Source organism: Echinops telfairi, unplaced genomic scaffold, assembly GCF_000313985.2.
Source record: "Echinops telfairi isolate 266 unplaced genomic scaffold, ASM31398v2 ScPeMD7_2291;HRSCAF=2852, whole genome shotgun sequence".
Lineage (NCBI taxonomy): Eukaryota > Metazoa > Chordata > Mammalia > Afrosoricida > Tenrecidae > Echinops > Echinops telfairi.
In genome coordinates, this window is record NW_022106189.1 from 8,224,797 (window position 1) to 8,245,944 (window position 21,148).

Sequence of the window (21,148 nt, forward strand, 5' to 3'; positions counted from 1 at the left end):
AATTTTCCTTAATGAAAAGAAATAGCTACTTCTCTCTCAAAAAGGTTGGCTTTTTGACTGAACTCACCCTTACAGTGGTTTTCATCCCAGGGGTATGCACAGTTTTGAACACCATTACAGACTAATGAGTTATTGATGCACATGTTGCTATGGCAAAAGAAAGTGCTGCCTGTGCAGGGAGCTGAAGGAAAATAGAGAAAGGTGTTACTGAAAAAGAACGTATAGATTCAGAAAATATCTCTGAATTACATATATACTTTTACAAAGTTAATTTCTTACTTCAAAGACCTTTCCATGAATAAATTCTGTACTATAAAAAGATAGGACAAAGATCCTGTCTCTAATCCTGTCCCATGTAAAGATTTGTTGGACACTAAAAGGCCATTTTTATGTAATGATCTTAAGAATACATTTCCTGTGGCAAATTTTTTCTAAAAATTTTAAGATAATAAAGTTCTAACAGAGTAATTTCACAATTCATGTAATTTCATATGTGGAAAGTGCTGTGCTTTCAGCCTGGAATATCTCTACCTCTTTCCATTCTCGGGGACCACCTACACTCATCCTTCAAGAACATCTCAAATGTTGCTCTCTTTGGGAAGACCACCTTCATTTTCCTTGAGAGTTAGCTTATCGCTCTGTGTATTCTTTTCATATTCCAAATACTTTCCCATCGCATTTTTAAACATTTGTTATACTGGATTATGACTCAATAGAAGTACTTTTATGAGGAAATAAAGTTCTAGAGCAAAGTACAAACATAGTATTATAGAATAGTGCACCGTGTAAAGATACATTTTAAAAATCTGATAGTCAAGAAGTAGGACAGCTTAAATTTCCCTCCACTTAAAGAAGATTGTAGAGGAATAATAGAAACGTAACAAAAAAAAAAACTAAAAATTTTGACTTCTACAATATCAAACAAAATGTCTTTTTTGCCCAAATAGTTCTATATATTTTTGATTTCCAAAAATATATGAATGTCACTCTATGTCAGAAAGAAAGAGCCTCAAAGATTATTTTACACTTTCTTTTTAAAGTTTATTTCAAAATAAAATTCTATGCAAAATTTCACTGGACAGATAATCTCTTCCACACTTATAATGGGACTACCGGGTCCCCAGCCCTTTAAATATGGTCTTCTAGTGAATATGCAGTAAGCCTCATGAAAAGTGCTGCTGCAAGCTAACATTTACCCAAATGCAAAGACAAGAAGGTAGAAAGAGGAAGGGAACCTAGATCAACAGAAACAGAACAAACAGAATAGAAATAAATCAGAATGCTGACAAATTGTGAAAAAGTTAAACAAGGTCATATGGGGCAATTTGCAAGAAAATTAATAAGGAAACAAATTTGTTGTGTAAGCTTTCACCTTAAATACATAAAATAATATTAAAAATAAAATAACAGTCCTGAGGTATTTCTTTCCTTCTAAAGAGAAGGCTCTCTTTAGATTAATACTCCTGAACTTTGTTAGCCATTTGTTCCTCCCTAGAGGAAAAAGAGTGAATTATTTTACTGATAAATTTAGGATCAGGAGCTAGTGATTCATAGCTCATGCCTTCTCTTATTTACTTTTGGAATCAGCAGCTTTCAGGAAGCAAAATTCAGTTCTGCAATTGTATGTTATTAATCTTACAGGTCTGGCCATCAGCCAATTGTCTAGCTAAGCCCATGTCTGTTCCCTTCAGGAAAGCCTGAAATTCTATGGTGTAGTATTAAGATGCTAACAAATATCAAACCATATTTTCCAATTACACTGTCAAATAAAACTGATAGCTTGGTATTCGTCTTCCCAATCCCCTTTTGTCTATATTTCAACTGGCTTTAAGCATGGGCTGCAAAAACAGGTATTACTTATTGGGGCTCCCGTAAACCCCCAAACATAATCTAATAAATGCTTTTTGTTTAGGTGAGTCTTGTGACTGAAGACTCTGAGCTGTAAGTAACTTGAGGAACAGTGCTGCGAGCAGAAAGTGGAAACAAAGTGCCAACCAGTGGACCATAGAGAGAAACTACTCACTACCTGGAGACTTCAAGACATTGAGCTCTGGGCTTCAATGTCCCCTCAATAAACAGGATAACAAGAGTGTCATCTGAGACTATGGATGAATGATCTTTCAATACTACTGATACTTTTCTCAGTGCAAAAGTATTTATGTATCTAAGGACTAATTCATTGAGACTGTTCATCTTCATAATGGCATCATTTAACATATTAAAACAAGTACTTTCTGATTATAAAAAAGATCGATGCTTCAGGAAAATATTAGTCATATTAATACACCATTAGGTTAAGAATTGAAAAACCAATGAAGATGTTTGAAAGTATGTTTTTACGAAACTGGCTAGTATATTCACTTCAGTGTGTCCTGTATATCATAAACTGTATTATACATATGGGGGCAATTTCAAACAGCAAAAATAAACAGAACATTTTGGAATGGCTCATTTCTAAAAATGGCTATCAGATCACAATTCTATTAGAGATTATAGATTATAGATAATAAGATATATTATCTTCTAATTCTCCAGTCTGTTTCACCTATTTCACAATTACCTTTTGCAATAGAAGCTATTTTCAAACCTGTTGGAAAGGTTACGAATAGCACTGTGGGTTCGCAGTGTTCCGTCTTCTGCATGCATCAGTCCCATAGACAATTCTATGGGTCTCTGTATCTTGGCAGCAGGCTTTCTACGTGGTGCTTCTTAGTGGTTACATAGTGAGAAGCAGGGATCCTCAGTTTTGTTAGTTGTTTCAACTGCTCTCCAAATTATTTAAAACTAATACAACACCATATTGATGCGATCAGATTTTGTTTTAGAGAGATGTTATATTTATAGTTAAAAATATCTTAAACTTTAGGGCTTTTATTAGATGAACATGGCCATTTTTGATTCAAAAGTATCAGCAATTGATATGGGATGCTAATGACAAACGTCAATTTAACACAATAATATGGCTAAATTTTATGTCTATAAATAAGGAGGAGGAGCCCTGCTGGCATGGTAGTTATGATGGGCTGCCAACCTTAAGGTTAGTAGTTCAAATCCACCAGCCCCTCTGAGGAGAAAGATGAGTCTCTGTGCCTGTAAAGATTTATAGCCTCAGAACTGCGAGGGAGCAGTTCTATTCAGCTCTATAGGGTTGCTATAAGTCAGAACTGACTCTGTAGCAGTGGTTTATAAATAAAGAGCAAAGATAACAGCAACACTATAGACAGTCTGAGGACCCTACCTGCCCGCTATACTCTTTTCTGGGGCAGAGAGAGGAAGGCTGGGATTTTCCACGACCTTCCACTTTTGATGAGAATGGTCAATGACGCTGAAAGATGGCTCCATTCTTTAAGCCTATAGGAGGCCCTTAAGCAATATGTCACTGAAAATCAAATTACAAACTTAGTCTAACAAAAATATATTCTGCCACTTTCACAATTCTAGGCTTAGAAATTATCTTCCTAAACCCATCCATATCCTTTCTTAAACAGCCAGGTATATATCCATCTTTACTGCTTGGGAAGAATTCAAACACATCCTGAGTACTACTGTTTACTATCCCTTTAAGTCAAATTACATGGTTTTAGTCAATCTGCAACCTGCAGTGAAGTGAATCTCTCAAATATAAACCTGAAATTCTGTTTTCTTGGATGTATTCATAGAAATTACAACACATAACAGTTTGGGGCCAAGCAAAAGGAAGTTTAATAGTTTGAATAATGATAAACATGCAAACAATTTATTGTTTTGAGATCAGAAGTATTGTTATTGCAGGGAAATTTTCAAACTGAGACTTTCATAGACATTACTTAAATACCCTAATTTTTACCACACAGAGTTTTGGAGGGGAAGTTTTCTTCTTATTCTTAGGTAAAAGTTAAATTTGGAATTCAAAGTCTATTGCAGTCTTACCACAGTCTTACATTTATGATTAGCTGGTATAAAAGTATCGCTTGAAGGAGAATTTTCACCTGTTTAATTATCAGAATTATATTAATCAAGAAATCTTGAACATATATATATATATATAGAGAGAAAACACCTTAACTAAGAAAGCAGAGAATTTCTCATGTAAGATGTATGCTTGGGTGATTTAAAATAAATGTGAGCCAAACATGTAAGCTAGTAAACAGAAGAAAGTAATTTTATTAATGTATTTTATTTAAGCCAATTTATGCATAGAAAAAAGTTAATATAGTACTGTGGTCCCGAGGCTGCTATCTGTAGAAGGTCCTGCTAATAAAGTTGGGCTTCTGGTTGGCATTGGAGATCTAACAGGCAAAGCGGTTCACGATTTGGTAGTTTGTGCAATGATGTCATTATGTTGAACACACCCTTTCTTTCTGGGAGTCGGGAACTTTGGTTTGTGCCAGGCAGACGGTGTCTTCACGCCCATTTCCAAAATAAAAACGTCAGCTGCTGACATTTATGGGCTTCCTAGGGCAGAAAAGCTGCAAACCTGACTGCACTCTCCATCAGTGCAGAAACGACAAGCTCGTGTCCTCGGCCCCCTCCCCACAAGAGAGAGGAGGGATAATAAGGAAGCCAGTGCAAAGGTTTCGCTAGACAATGCCTTGTTCCTTAGCTGAGTCTGTCTTTTATCCTTTTGCTGAATGCAACTCATCTAATGTATGCGTGATCTTGGGATCCCTGAAAGTATATCTAAAACATCCTCATTTCAACATTTAACAAATATAAGACATATCAGATAGGTTTTATTTTATAGTCTTTGAAATATTGGATGTATTTTTGCATTTACAACTTGAACTGGCCATGTCAAGAGCTTAAAAGCAGTATGTAGTTTACAGACACTGTACCGGTCACAACAGAAATGGATGCTGGTAATAAATGGAGGGAAAAGGTTAACATGATTTTCTCACCAACTGTCTTTATAAGGAGCTCTGGTGGTATGTTAGTATTTAACTGCTAACTGAAAAGTCGGCAGTTCAAACCCACCAACTGCCTCATAGAATAAAGGCAGTCTGCTTCTATGAAGAGTTATGATTTTGGAAATCCTGTGAAGCTGTTCGATCTGCCCCACGGTGTTCCATTTTGCCATTATTGACTTTATGGCAGTAGCTTTAATGTCTACCAAAAAAGAAGTCTAGTACAAGCTCAGGAGTGGTAGCGTATAGCAGCACAAGTCCCTCACGGCCAGGCCCACTGCAAAGGTTACCTGCCTGAGGAACTCAGTATGTCCAAATGAACTAGAAACTAGAAGGTGTTTAATTTCCATTTTCTAATAGGTCTGATTCCAAATGATAGGGTTTCCTTTCTTGACCCGTTCATCCGTACCTTTCACTCTGGATTAGTCCACCTTTTATCGCCTTACTTCTCTTCTCTGTCCTCAGGGGCATCGCTTTGGTTCAAATCTTCATGGTTTGCACAGCTCTCATTGTAATTTAAGCCTCTCCAAAATCTGTAAATCAGCCTTTAATTTAAAGACTTTTATACTCTGGCTTGACTCTACCTTGCGTGGCTTGTTACTTTCTGCTCCCTCTACCACGACCTAAGCCTAAATATGTGCTAACTCTATGTTTTAGTTCAACTCATTGCAATTTTTTAAATCACCTCAATGAACATTTCCATGTTCTAAAATCTACCTACCCCCAAGATCACTTAATCAATAATTGATGCTGTATGCCAGAAGTAACTTATATATAAATAGGAGAGTATTTTGTTTTATGTCTGAAAATGACTTTATCATAGTCAATTCTGTAATGATGTAATTTCATTCCCCCCCCCCACATAACCTAAGTGATGTCTAGTCCTTTAGGGAAAGGATTGCTTTATCAATTTTTATATCTTCATATTATCAGATCTTACATGATAAATATTAAGTGAGTGCATTAATGGTATGGGTAAATAGGATGATTGGCTAAAATGGCTTTAAAATTATAAATACAGGAATATACCTATGTATGGTAATGCAGCCATAATTTTATTAATTATGTCAGCTATAGAAAAATATCTTAAAATTATCAGTGTAGAAAAAATTATCAGTCCTCAAATTTCTCATGAAGAATATCTGCTAGTAGCTTGCCATTACACCATTTTCATCAGTCAGGACGTAAAATGATGTGAACGCTCTCAACTATAGCCACTGCCATCCAGCCAATACCGACTATAGTGTCCCTATAGGACAAAGGGTTTTCACACTGGTATATATATATATAATATATATATATATAATATATATATTTCCTTTAAAAAATTTAAAGAATTTTATTAGGGGCTCTTACAGATATAATAATCCATAAATCAATTATTTTTTATAAGCAAACTTGTACATATGTTGCCATGGTCATTTTCAAAACATTACCTTTCTACTTGAGCCCTTATCAGCTCCTCTTTATTTCCTCCACCCCCCACCCTCTCTTTTGAACCCTTGATAAATTTTATTGTTATGTTTTCATATATTATACCATCCACTGTATCACTTCACCCATGTTTCTGTTCTGACACACCTCAGAGGTGGGTGTCATCCATTCATCCATCATTGCTATCGGTTCCTTCTTTTTCCCCTCCCCCCTGCCTCCACTCCCCTTTCTCTTACGGTGTTCCTATTCCCAGTATTGTTTCTGGGACACATCAGCAACTCTTTACGGGGGCAGACGGTCTCATCTTTTTCCCTTGAAGCAGCTGGTGAGTTTGAACTGCACTTAGCAGCACACTTTGCTATCAGGGCTCAACTTTATGTGTGCAGTAATTTTCTTCATGTAGAAGATAAATCTGAGTAAGGGGTCAGTGGCAAGTAATCAGCCCTGTGAAAATGTAGATTTTAAGTTAAAGACCATTCAAAACCAAGAAATCATTATGATGGTACTTTTTGAAAGGTCTCTTGTCAAAAAGATGTAACATGGCCTATACTTGTTTTAAGCACAAAATAAGTAACAGGAAGTACTAACAAATCATTTGGGCTTTTAGGAGAAATGCAAAAAAGACATCAGAATGAACTTTTTTACGTGGTGGCTTGTTTACTCAAATTTTCAAGAGTTGAAGGGTAGAATGCTAAAATCTGTTCTCAAAATTCTTCCACTTTAAGCTAATAAGTGTTTGTAAGTGAACTACAGCATCCTTTAATATGAAAATATTCCCACATGATCATAAAATCTTAAAGATGACTATTTTAAGGAAAATAATAAAAATTTATTTAAAAAAGACATAAACCTTCTGAAGGGGTACCTGGCAATACCTAACTAAACTACATATGCATTTACTTTTTCATCCAATAATCCCAGGAAGCTAGTTCTAGTATACTAGCCTGGGAATATAGCTATGTGTAATACAGGGCCCCAGAGTGGATCTTGAACCAGATCTTGTGGGAAAAGTTTCAATATATATGGGATTATTTCAAAATAAAGAGTAAAAACAAGAAAACAATCAGGACTAGCTGGCCCATCTAAATTTTTGATGGCCATCGTTTAGGGGATTCCTAATTATCTACTTAGCTGAATTAACACTACTGATAATTTTAAATTAAGAAAATCTTAATGGAAAATATTTTACACGTTGTTAAGTTAGTACTGAATTTCTGTGCTAACATGCCTTTTTCACTCATCGCAGTCAGTTCCTTGAGAATAAGGACCAAATTTTAGTTACATCTTTATCCTCTATGAAGACCATATTTGAAAAAAATCTAAACCCCTACCTCTCAAAGTTTTTTCTGATTATAGAAATGCTATAGGACAGAACAGAACTGTCCCATAGGGTTTCCAAAGTTATAAATCTCTAAGGAAGATGGATGTCACATCTTTCTCCCATGGAGTGATTAGTGGGTTTGAACTTTCAGTCTTTCAATTAGTGGGTGAACATTTTAACCACTGTACCAGTAGGGGTCTTTGTGATAACCATAATGTTTCTCAAAAGTAAATGCTTAATAAGTGTATTCTGAGTAATTGAAAACTGTAAAATATGTCAATGCTATGGGCATTATTTACTTACGTTCCACAAAGGATGTAAAGAGCATTCTGAACCTGCTAAGGCGACTACCTTCATCTGCCCACATCCGTATTACTCCAACTCCAGTTTTAAGCATGACATCATTGGCCACGGTGCTGCAAAACTTGGCTTTCAGGTTTTCAATAGAGCTACTTCCATCATAGACTGCAACGAAGTTTCTCTTGCATTCATTTGAGTGCTCCATTTGATAATCTAGGAACCTCAAATAAATCTGCAACATTAAAAAAACTTTTAAGTAAACATTTTTATTTTTGTTTCTTATATATTCAACATGGTAGATTAAATTTAATCCCAAAACATAATACACACATCCTGCTTTTCCAACATTTTTTTCATCTTATCCAGTCTTTCATAATCGTTCACTTGATATCCTATCATTTATTTACCCACTCTCCTATTGTACATTTATTTAAGATTTCACTTCACTAAGTATAGAAAGCAACATTTTCATACAAAAAAGATATGAACTATAGTATCAAAGTAAACTTTTCTCTGTGCTTTGCGATCTCTTTCTCCAAACTTTATGGGTAGACTATTTAATACACACTAAGCTATTTCTTAAAATATACATGCCCATTCTTGTTTGAAGATTTCCTAGTTGCTTTCTTTAGATTGTGGGTTTGGAAAGCCTATGAGAATGAATTTTTAAAAAATTCAATGAGGTAGCTATTATTATTCATTATAAGTAGATAAATGGGTAATTCTTTTTTTGCTTTGTTTTTTAAAAATAATTTTATTGGGGGGTTTGTATAATTTTTATCACAATTCATCCATCCATCGTGTCAAGGACATTTGTACATTTGTTGCCATCATCATTCTCAAAACATTTGCTTTCCACTTGAGCCCTTAATATCAACTCCTTGTTTTCCCCCTCCCTCCCCCATCCCTCATGAATCCTTCATAATTTATAAATTATTATTTTGTCATATCTTACACTGTCCGATGTCTCCCTTCACCCACTTTTCTGTTGTCCATTCTCCAGGGAGGAGGTTATAGATCCTTGTAATCGGTTCCCCCTTTATACCCCACCTTCCCTCCACCCTCCAGGTATTGCCACTATCACCACTGGTCCTGAAGGGGTCATCTGTCCAGGATTCCCTGTGTTTACAGTTCCTATCTGTACCAATGTACATCCTCTGGTCTAGCCAGATTTGTAAGGTAGAATTCGGATCATGAGAGTGGGGGGAGGAAGCATTTAAGAAGTAGGGGAAAGTTGTATGTTTCATCGTTGCTACCCTGCAACCTGACTGGCTCGTCTCCTCCCTGCAACCCTTCAGTAAGGGGGTGTCCGGTTGCCTACCGATGGGCTTTGGGCCTTCACTCTGCACTTACCCTCATTTACAACGATATGATTTTTTGTTCTTTGATGCCTGATACCAGATCCCTTCGACACCTCATGGTCACACAGGCTGGTGTGCTTCTTCCATGTGGGCTTTGTTGCTTCTGAGCTAGATGGCTGCTTGTTTATCTTCAAGCCTTTAAGACCCCAGATGCCATATCTTTTGATTACCGGGCACCATCAGGTTTCTTCACCACATTTGCTTATGTACACATTTGTCTTCAGTGATCATATCGGGAAGGTGGGCACCCACTGATATGATTTTTTGTTCTTTGATGTCTGATAATTGGTTCCTTCTACAACTCCTGGTACACAGGCTGGTGTGCTTCTTCCATGTGGGCTTTGATGCTTCTGAGCTAGACGGCTGCTTGTTTACCTGCAAGCCTTTAAGACCTCAGATGCTATATCTTTTGATTGCCGGGCTCCATCAGGTTTCTTCACCACATTTGCTTATGTACACATTTGTCTTCAGCGATCATGTCAGGAAGGTGTGCATCATGGAATGCCAATTTAATAGAACAAAGTATTCTTGCATTGAGTAAGTACTTGAGTGGAGGTCCTATGTCCATCTGCTGCCTTAATACTAAACCTATAAATATATGCACGTAGATCTATTTCCCTACCATCCTATATAAATATATTTGCATAAGTACATGCCTGTATTTAGACCTCTATAAATACCCTTTGTCTCCTGGTTCTTTCTTCTATTTCCTTTTACTTTCCTCTTGTCCCACGATTATGCTCAGTCTTCATTTGGGTTTAAGTAATTTCTCTCGGTTACACTGCCCTTACCAGGCCTCTCACATCCTCCTTGCCACTAATTTTTGGATCACTTGTTGCCCCCTTGTCCCTGGGTTGATCAATACCACCTCCTTACCCCCAACTCCCTCTCTCCCATGTCCCCCTGGGACCATCGGTCCCATTGTTTTCTCCCCCAGAATGTTCATCCAGCCTATCTTATCTAGATAGGTCTGCAAAAAATAAGGCATAGCAAGACAAAGTGACAAAAGAGAACACGATGACAACAAAATAAAAAACCAATGACCCATAAAAGAATAAATTAAGAAAAAAATTAAAAAACTAAAAAAGAAAAACCTGTAAATAGATAAGGTCTGATTTTTGACCTCTAGGCATGTCCTCCAGTCAAGTCCGATGGGGCACCACACTCTGGCCCCCGAGTCTATCCTTTGCACTCCCTCGGGAGCTCACTGCTCTGTCCCCACGTTGCTCTGCCACCCGCCTTTAGTGTTTTGCCTCTGTGTCACAGGGTCAGTCCAGGCCAGTCCAGACACTGAGTCTCCAGTATTGTCCCCCTTTGGGCCATGGGTCAGCGAGGGTCGTAGGCTCCTGAGTTAGTTGATTGTGCCAACCTGGCCGCTAAACACATGTGGGGCTAACTGAAAGGTGGAGGGATAAATGGGTGGTGAATCTTGCCTTTCTAGTTCTTGGGTCTCTTGCTTTGTGATGGTCGCACCAGGGTGCAGCTGCCTTAGCTTGCAAGATAGACTTCCTACAAGACATCTCCAAAGAGAAGCCACATGGACCTATCCCGATGCAGTCCTGGGTGCTGGAGCAGCCGTGTGGAGACCCCTGCTAGTGCTGAGATGCTTATTCATTCACTGACTCAGCTTTCCTCCTGCAGTCGGCATCATTGCCTCTGTTTTGTGAGGTGGAGGACTTTGTGGACTAGTGTTGGGTTAATGGGTTAATGTTGGACTTGTGGGCTTGGGCAGCATTGGGTTGGGATGTTTTCGTGATGCACACTTTCTTTACATAAAACTCTCTTACACATGAGTTTCTGTGGATTTGTTTCTCTAAAGTACCTAGACTAAGATAGCTCCCCTTTGCCACTGAATTAATTCTGACTCATACAGAACCTATAGGACAGGATAGAATTGTTCCTGGGAGTTTCACTGTAAGTCTTTATAGGAATAGAAAACTTCATCACTTTCCTGAGAAGCGGTGGGTGGTTGCAAACTGCTGACCTTACAGCTAGCAGCCCACCGCATTACCTACCACACCACCAGGGCTCTTGACAGTTTCCCCTAACCATCCCATTTCTCTTTTTGGTTTAACTTGTGCATGTGTCTCTCCACAATTGAAGTGGAATTTTAGTGAGTGAAAAATAGATTTCCTTCGATATTTAATGACTATTCTCTTTCTAAGTGCTATTTCTGAGGTAGTAGCAGTGTGATGCTACCTACACCACATTTTTCTTAAAAGGCTTACTACATATGACAATATAGGACTATTTTTTTCCTCACCTGAAATATCTTTATGGGTAAAATAACAATTACAAATGTTGTTCAATTATTAATTTGACAAAGTAACTTCAGTTTATTTGAAGTGACCAGGGTGTAACTTCTTTAAATATGGTGAATTTCACAGTTTTCTTAAATGTAGTTTTAACTGGGAAGCAATATGTCTTAAGTGTATTATCTATTTTCACTAATATAACTAAAACACCCTGATCATATCTTTCTGGTAGCAAGTCTCGGACACTACTGTAATTATCTGTTTCTTCCTTTACTGTAAAATCTTCCAATGGCTAGTATCAGAAATATCAAAATAATATGTTGGCAAGGATGTGCAATGATTGGACATTTGTTCATTAGACACTTGTTAATTGCTAATAGGAATGTAAAATGGTGTAGCTACAAGGAATACAACCGATCTGTTTCCTAGAAAGTTTAAGAAATAAATACCAGGGCCTCATAGCTTTACTCCTCGGTATCAGCAGATGGTGCCCAACTTATGATGGGGTTCTGTCTGAACGATACTGCTTTAAGTCAGTTCTGATAAAAGTAGAATACCTATTTGTTGTTTTGATAGCCTGCTATAAAGCAGTTTTTTAAACATGGGAGACAACACTGAACATCTGCAAAAGGAACACCTGAGAATGATGACATCAGAAAATTGCATACTACAGTCCTGTATGTAGTACACATTACTAACAATGTTGTGAGGTGCCATCGAGTTAGTGGTACACAGTGACCCTAAATACAACATAAGGAAACACTGCCTGGTTCTACAACATCCACACAATTGTTGTAATGTTTCAGTCCATTGTTGCAGCTGTGTCAATCAATCATTGAAAGGATTGTCTTATTTTTTGATGACCCCCTATTTTATCAGGCATGGTCTCCTTCCTTCTCCAGGGATGGGTCTCTCCTGATAACATGTCCAAAGTATGTGAGATGAAGTCTTACCAGCTTTGCTTCTAAGGAGCATGCTGGCTATACTTCTTCCAAGAAGATTTCTTTTTTCTTTTGGCCATCTATAGTACTTTCAATATACTTCATCAGGAAAATAATTCAAATGAATCAAATGCATTCTTGTCTTCCTTACTCAATGTTCAACTTTCACATAACACTTAGGTGATTGAAAAGTGTACCTTAGTCCTCAAATTAAAATTCTTGCTCTCCAACACTTTAAAGGGGCTTTGTGGGAAAGATTTGTTCAATGTAAAATCCTTTGATTTCTTGACTGCTGTTCCATGAGTGTTGTTTGTGAGCCTAGGCAAAATGAAATCCTTAACAATTTTAATATTCTTCCTCTTTATCGTGATTTTGTTATTAGTTCAGTTTTGAGGATTTTGGTTTTCTTTACATTAAGTTGCAATCCATGCTGAAGTCTTTGGTTTTCACTGGTGTGTCAAGTCCTCCTCACTGTCAGCAACAAGGTTGTGCCATCTGCATATTGCACACTGCTAATAAATTGTCCTTCAATCCTAATGCTACATTCTCCTTTATGTAGTCCAGCTATTTGCATTATTTATTAAGCATACAAATGAATAAGTATGGTCAAACCCTGATGTAACATTGTTCCTGATATTACACCATGCAAACATGTAGTATTCCCTTCTTGTATTCCAACAACTGTCTATTGGTCTATGTACAAGTTCTGTATAGCACAATTAATTGTTCTGGGATTCCAATTCTTCTCAAGGTTATCTATAGTTTGTTATGATACACAGCCACATGTCTTTGCATAGTCAATAAAACACAGGTAAATCTGTATATGCTCGAGTATAAGTCGACCCGAATATCAGCTGAGGCACCTGATTTTACCACAAAAACTGCATTAAAAATGTGCTGAAAAACTTGGCTTATACTCGAGTATATACGGTATCTTCCTAGGATATTTCCTAGGTAAATATCCTTTCAGAATAGTAGGACTATACATCCCAGTATTCTGCTTTCAGCCAAGAACCATCAGACATTAGCAATGATATCCATATCCTCTTCTAAACACAGCTGGAATTTCCGGCAAGTCCCTGTTGCTGTATTACTGTAAATATTTTAAAATTATTTTCAGAAAAAGTTTATTAGCATATGATAGTCATGATATTGTTCTATAATTTCTGCATTCTGTTGGGTTATCTTTCCTTGGAATGGGCATGAATATGGATGTCTTCCAGTCAGTCTTCCAAATTTCTTAGCAAAAATGAACGAGTGCTTCAGCTTTATGAAACATTTCTATTGGTATTCCATCAATTCTTGGAGTCTTGTTTTTCGCTAATACCTTCGTGGCAACTTGGACTTCTTTCTGTGTCACTGGTCCTCAATCATATGAAATAGCTGAATGTCGACTATTTCTGGCATAGTGATGCTATATATTCCTTCCGTCTTCTTTTGATGTTCCTGCATCATCAATATTCTGCTTGTGGATATTGCAACCTGAGGCTTAACTTTTTTCTTCAGAAAGTCTTTCAGCTTGAGATCTGTTCTTTTTGCCTTTCTAACTCCAGGATTTAAGGCAAGAGATTTTAGTAAAAATCTAAACAAATAATTCTAAGTGCAGTTCATCATAGTTTAAATATGTCATAAGTCAGGGAATACTTCTAGCCAGATGACCTAAAGCAGGGACTAAGACAAATTCATTATACACCAATGTTCCCGTAAGTATTATCCACAATAATCAATAATTGGAAGCAATCCAAGTGCCCAAGAATAGAAGAATAAACAAAATGTAGTATATACATAAGCTCAGTGAGAGCAGCAACTTTCACTCCTCTGTTCTTTTGGGGGTTCAGGCACCTAGCACATCTCACATTTGCTAAACATCATCCAAATGACTAAACTCACAGCAACAGTGGGAGAACACAGGAAGAGCCTCCTGACATTGTATCTCACTGGGTTCTAAAATTGAGAAACCTGTTGAAACAAGCTTTATTGTTGATGGTCTACCATTTTATAATGACAAGCACTGTCAAAAAGTATTAACACATTTGAAGCCAAGCTACAAATATACTCATGTATAACCTATGTCTTTTAAATAACCAAGATTGAGAAACATCAGGTCTAGTCACAAAATAATTCTTGGAAAATATCAAGGGCAATACACACAGAAATGATTTGAAATTGAATAAAGTTGACTATATATATTTGTGGGGAAATGTAGTACATACTTGAGAGTATTATCATCCACAAAGAGAAATGAAGGTCTGACATATGTTATGGCATGAATGAGCCTTCAAAAATTACGCTGAGTAAAATAAGTCAATGACAAAATGGTAAAATACTTGCAGGGTCTCTCTAATCTGAAATGCATAACATAGGGAATCACACAGAAACAAAAATATATTAGTGTTACCCAGGAGCTGGGGAGAAGGTAAAGTGGAAAGTTATTTCTTTCTTTCTTTTTTTTTTTTAAATAGAAGTCTGCTTTTTTAACATTTTATTAGGGGCTCACACAACTGTTATCCCAATCCATACACACATCAATTGTGTAAAGCGCATTCGTACATCGTTTCTCAAAACATTTTCTCTCCACCTAAACCCCCAACATTAGGTCCTCATTTTTCCCCTCCCTCCCAGCTCCCCCCTCCCGCATGCGCCTTTGATAGTTTATAAATGGGTATTTTTTCATATCTTGCCCTGTCCGACATCTCCCTTCATCTACTTGGAAAGTTATTTCTTAATAAGTATTCAGTCTCTGCTTAGGATGATGAACAGTGTTTGAAATGGACAGCGGTAACGATTATAAACATGACGAATATACTTAATGCCACTGAATTATACAATTTAAAAATAGTTATAACAGAACATTTTGTCATATAGTTACCACAATAAAAATAATACTGAAAACATTTTTGTGTTCTCCATATGTACATGTTTGAGTATTTCACTTGGATGTGTTCTAAAAGTAAATTTTCTGGGTTTTATACGGACATTTTCAACTTTGTCAGAATATGTCAAATGGTTCTTCAAAGTAGTAATTAATTAGAGCCCTTTGAACATCCCCAAAGAAATGAAACTGCCCAGAAAACCACTATTATTATGGAAAGACCTGTGATTTAAAAGAAAGAACTAAAATGTCATTTGTATTCAACTCAAACACCACAAAACTTTGTATTTTTATATATGATTATTTTTTCTAATAGCATTCACTATCTAGAAATTTATACTTTTGATGAAATGGGATGGGGGCGACCTCTAACCTGTGGCAACACAAAAGAAAAAGTGAACACAACTCCTAATCTGTCACCCAAGGATAACCCCTATGCAGCAGAGGTCAACCATTCCTCTGCCTCCACCTCCCATACTTCATTCTCCTTTTATCCCAACTGTACCACAACACTCTACTTTTCTGCTGGAATCAATAATCCATTGCAAGGGCCATACAGAACTCACAGACAATACAATGATAGGATTTTATCAGGGAAGTTAACAGGCTGAAAACCATGATTAAAAAAAACTCCAAAACATTAAGGACACAGATATTTCTGCCACTTCTTGACTAAATCAAGGTACATTTTTCTATGGTCTTCAGCTTCCCAACCATTTGGCCCCTTGGCCTTCTGCCCTGTTCAGGCAAGGGCTACAAAACTCCTTTAGTTCTGATAAATACACAAGGATGCACTGCACTCTGCAAGCCACTCACTTGCCTGAAGGCAAACGTGTCTGGAATAAACAGGCTCCTGCTGTGGTCCCCATCTCCCACAGATGATCTTGCATACTCTCTTTTGGTGGATCTGCTTTCTCATTGGTCCAGAGATTCTGTTCCTGCTTTTGAGATACCTCTTTATACCCGCAGAAAGTCAAAACTGACCAATCCAGAGTTAGAATGAGATTTTGCTACAGTTTATTTGTATGCTTCCACTCACTCATTTGGTGTGCGTTGCAAAGATTATAAATGGAAGAGCCATACCACGTAGTTTCATTTTGCCACAACTTCTAAAACAAAACTTTAATATGCTTTAGATCAGGGGTGTCAAACTTGCGGCCCACGGGCCGCATGAGGCCCCTGTGGTAAATTTTTGTGGCCCACATTCCATAATATTGGCTAACCTAATAATACTATACAACCACTTATCTATCAGTCTGTCGTATTGCGGTGGCTGCGTGTTACTATGATGTTGGAAGCTATGTCACCGGTCTTTCCTACACCAGTAGGATTACCAAAAGTGAACAGGTTTCAGCAGAGCTTCCAGATTAAGAACGGACTACAAGGAAGGAACAGGTTGTCCACTTCTGAGGAATTAACCACAAAAAAATCTTATGGACAGACACAGAACACTCAGATTCTGAAAACCTCATGAAAAAAATGGTCAGAGATATTATCAGAAGATGAGTTCCTAAAGTCAAATGACACTCAAACCATGTCTGAGGAAGACCTGCCTTCTCAAGTGGGCGCAATCACACTGACACAGAGTAAAGGCTAAAGGAGTAAAGCCTTTGGAACCTTCACTGCTGTTGGGGCATGATTCAAATTGAGAAGAAACAGCTGTGAATATCGATTAACAATTGAAATTTGAAATGCAAAAACTGGAATCTAAGAAACTTACAAGTCATCAAAAATTAAATGAAATGCATAAAGCTCATTATCCTGGGTGTTAGTGAACTGAAATGGACTAATACTGACAATTTTGAATCAGAAAATCATATGGTTTACTATGCTGGGAATGTAACAATCCAAAGGCATAATGTTACATTTGTTGTCAAAAAGGGTATTTCTTTTTCGTTTTGTTCTTTTTAGTCAATCTTTTGTTTTGTCTCTGTTATTATTGTTTTGCCTACCTATAAACGATAGGCATGGGAAGCAAGCTCGAAGGAGAAGGCAATGGGACCAAAAGTTCCAGAGGGACTTGGGGGAAAGGAGGAAGCAGGGGAAAGGAGCAGAGAGCAAACAACGCCATAGACAGGGGGACGAGGGAATTAAAAGCAACAACAAGGAGAACATACAGATCCCAGTGGTGTTGGAGCAGCAGCAATCTAGCTGAGAGGAATTACTGAGGCAGAAGAATGGCATGATGGTGGGACAGGAGGAAGGGAAAAGGAAACAGAGGAAAGATCTAGGAAGCAAAGCTATGGATAGAGGTATAAACATAAGTGTGCACTTATGTAAATATATATTCATAAAAATAGAGGTATTGACATAGGTACATATATTTATATGGCAATATATTGAGGAAGTGGACGGACTTTGGGCCTCTGCTCAAGCCCTCCCTCAACACAAGAACATTACAACCTGGCATTCTGTGATGCTCACCCTCCTGACATGATCGCTGAAGACAAAATGGATGTATAAGCAAATGTGGTAAAGAAAGTTGATGATGCCTGGCTATCAAAACATGTAGTATCTGGGGTCTTAAAGGCTTGAAGTTGAACAAATGGCCATCTAGCAGAGATGCAACAAGCCCACATGGAAGAAACACCAGCCTGTGTGATCATGAGGTGTCGACAAAATCAGGTAACAGGCACCAGAAGACATGCCCCCCCCCCCAAAAAAAAACCCTCACAAAAATATATTGAGAATGAGGGGGGTCAGAGCAGAGATCCAAAACCCATCTGTAGACAATAGGCCATCCCCTCACAGAAGGCTCACAAGGAGTCAAGCAAGGCACAGTATAGCACTGATGAAACACAATATTCCTCTGGTTCTTTGAGGCTTCCTCACTCCCCACTATCACAACCCCAGTCCTGCCTTTCACTTTGGGCTAGACCAGAGCATATACACTGGTACAGATAGGGGCTCACAACACACAGAATCCAGGTCAGATAAACCCCTCAGGAACAGAAATGGGAGTAGTGATACCAGGAGAGAAGCGGGGAAGTAGGGGAGGAGGGGAGAAAGGGGGAATTGACTGCAATGATCGACACATAACACCCCCGCCCAGGGGATGAACAATAGAAATGTGGGTGAGGGGAGACAGCGGTCCGTGTAAGATATTAAAATAATAATAATTTACCAAGGTGTCATGCGGTTGGGAGGGGGAGGAAGGAAAATAAGAGGAGCTGATACCAAGGGCTCAAATAGAAAGTAAATGTTTAGAAAATGATGATAGTAGCAACATACGTACACATATGCTTGATACAAATGATATATGGATTGTTATAAGAGATGTAAGAGCCCCAAATAAAATTACCTTTAGAAAAAACGGAAAGGGGGAGCATTTCAAAATCTGGCTTACAATACAATGATGTCAAGGAAATCCAATAAATCCAACTATTATTCAAAATTATGTACCAACCACAAAAGCTAGACAAAGAAATTACGGAATTCTACTGTCTTTAGTCAGAAATTGATAAAACATGTCATCAAAAGGTGGTTGGAAAGTTGTTAACCATGAAACAAAGAACCTAGACCATCAAAGAGGCTGAAAAGTTAACTCTTAATCTGGATAAATCACAAACAACTTGATGAGAATAGATTATCCAAGACAATGTTATTCGAGAAGGCTCAAGGGTCTCAGAACCAATGAATTGGTTTTTCATTATTTCTTATGGGAAAAATATGTCGAGTTCTCAAACTTTTCAGTGTTTGATCATAAATTTGGAACCAGAATCCTCCTTAGTAGCATTGGTGGTAAGATTTAGTAGTTTGAACATGTTGTCAGGAGAGACTAGTCCTGGAGAAGCACATCATAAAAAGGGGAAGACCGTCAACAAGATAAATCGATACAGTTGCTGCAGTTCAAATAACAATTGTGAGGATGGCGCTAGACTGTGGAGCATTTCGTTCTGCTGTATATCAGGTCACTGTGAGCTGAAACGGACTTGACCTAATAACCACAGCATTCAGATTAAAGTATACAATCTGAATGAAGCTTGAAGATTCCTTCCTTCAACAAACAAATAAGCCAAGTGTGATGTGGTTCCTAACAGAGTGTAAACTCAACAAATATAAGTGGCAATTAACAGAGAAAAGATTGGAAGCAACAGCCAAGAGATCAAAGGATGTATTTTATTGGGTAAATCTGCTGTACATGACCTCACATGGACTCCTGCAGGCTCTGGGTGCTGGAACCTTTGGCAGCCCACGGAGTAGAGTTCCCATTGGAGATAATCCCTAGCCAAGGCCCAGCTGCCTCCCCTGGTGGCATGGGAATGACTGGGTTTTACAGAAGGAAAGTCCTGGATAGTTGGAGAGGGACCCGACGCTGGAGAGAAAGAGGCGAGGCTGCAAGCTGCAGCACAGCAGGCTCCAGGAGGTTGTTAGATCTGTTCCTATTTTGTTTTGAGAAAGGAAAAAGAAAACTCCTGACCCTGCCAGAGGAAATGGAACCCGGCATTCCCAGCTTTCTAGGTGGCCTGAGGCAGCCTGCAGAACCTGTGCTAAGCCATACCACCCATTAATTGGAAGCCCCTTTCCTGGGGCTTGCACTACAGTAGCCCATATCCACCGTAGGACCACACCTAGGAGTGGATAATTCTGCACTGTGCAAGAATTCACTGTTATAAGCATAATGAATGGAAGGACTTCACACTCCCTTCACAATATTCAGTGTCAACAGGAGACTCAGGTAGATTCAATATAGCCCTCACTTATCCCTACCACCATAACCTCTGGAACCAGTTCCCTCCACCTCAGTAGCACATTCTCCTTTAACTTACCAAGTAAAATCTCAACTCTCATAACCCCCTTCTCCAACTCATTAAAAATTACTATGACAGGAAGGCTTCCCATGATTACTACATCACTTAAAATCTACTTCCAAGCACCTATACCCTAATCCCTTACTCACCCAACTAACACTCCTTCCACATCTACACACAATACATTTTCCAGGAACAACATATTCCAAAAGTTGAAAGACAACAACTGCAATCCTTGCGCCTTTATCCAGAAAAGTTCTCCATCACATTTGAAGGAGAAATGAAAGTTTTCTCAAACAAGGAAACATTTATAGAATTCGTAAAAACGAAACCAGCATTACAAAAAACTTTCCAGTTTTTCTAGTCAGAAAACCTACAACCGCAGCACACAAACATGAGACCACCACAGGGTATAACACCATCTACAAACCAGCACACTGAAAACAGTACTGAAAACATTATGATTCAATGGAGAAGCGAAAACAAGAATAAACATCTCACATACATACCACCCTATGAAAGGGGAAGAAAGTAAAATATCAAGCACAAATAGGAGATGACAGCAACTAATCTACATAAGATTTAATTACATTGAATGTTAAAGGTTTAAACGCACCTATTAAAAGACAATGAGCAGCGGAGTGGATTGGACAACATCACTCATCAATCTGTTACTTTCAAGAGACACATTTCAAACTCACAAACAAAAATAAACTGAAAGTCAATGAATGGTGAAAATTTTACCAAGATAATGGCAATAAGCAAAAAGTAGGGGTGGCAATACCAATCTCTAACAAAATTGACCTCAAAGTATAAGACATAATGAGAGATAAGAATGGACATTGCATAATGCTCAAGGGATCGGTAGACCAAAATTACATAAACAACGGGACTGACAGTTCCGGGGAGACATGGGAGAGGGGGAGGAGGGGGGAAGGGAAGAAGAGGGGATAACAAACACAGGGACAAGGGAACAACAAGCGATCCAAATTGGTGGGGAGGTGGGTGTGGGAGACCTGGTAGGGCAGGA

At 38.1% G+C, this 21,148-nt stretch overlaps 1 protein-coding gene across 1 annotated transcript in view; it reads right to left on the reverse strand.

Annotated features, from left to right (window-relative positions):
• NETO2 (neuropilin and tolloid like 2) overlaps positions 1–21,148 on the reverse strand; it is a 71,631-nt gene that overhangs the window by 1,785 nt on the left and 48,698 nt on the right. Inside the window, exons 7-8 of the mRNA XM_030886575.2 lie at positions 7,942–8,170; positions 68–181 (exon numbers count right to left, since the gene is read on the reverse strand). Coding sequence (XP_030742435.2) covers positions 68–181; positions 7,942–8,170 — 343 coding nt within the window. The remainder of the gene's footprint in view (positions 1–67; positions 182–7,941; positions 8,171–21,148) is intronic.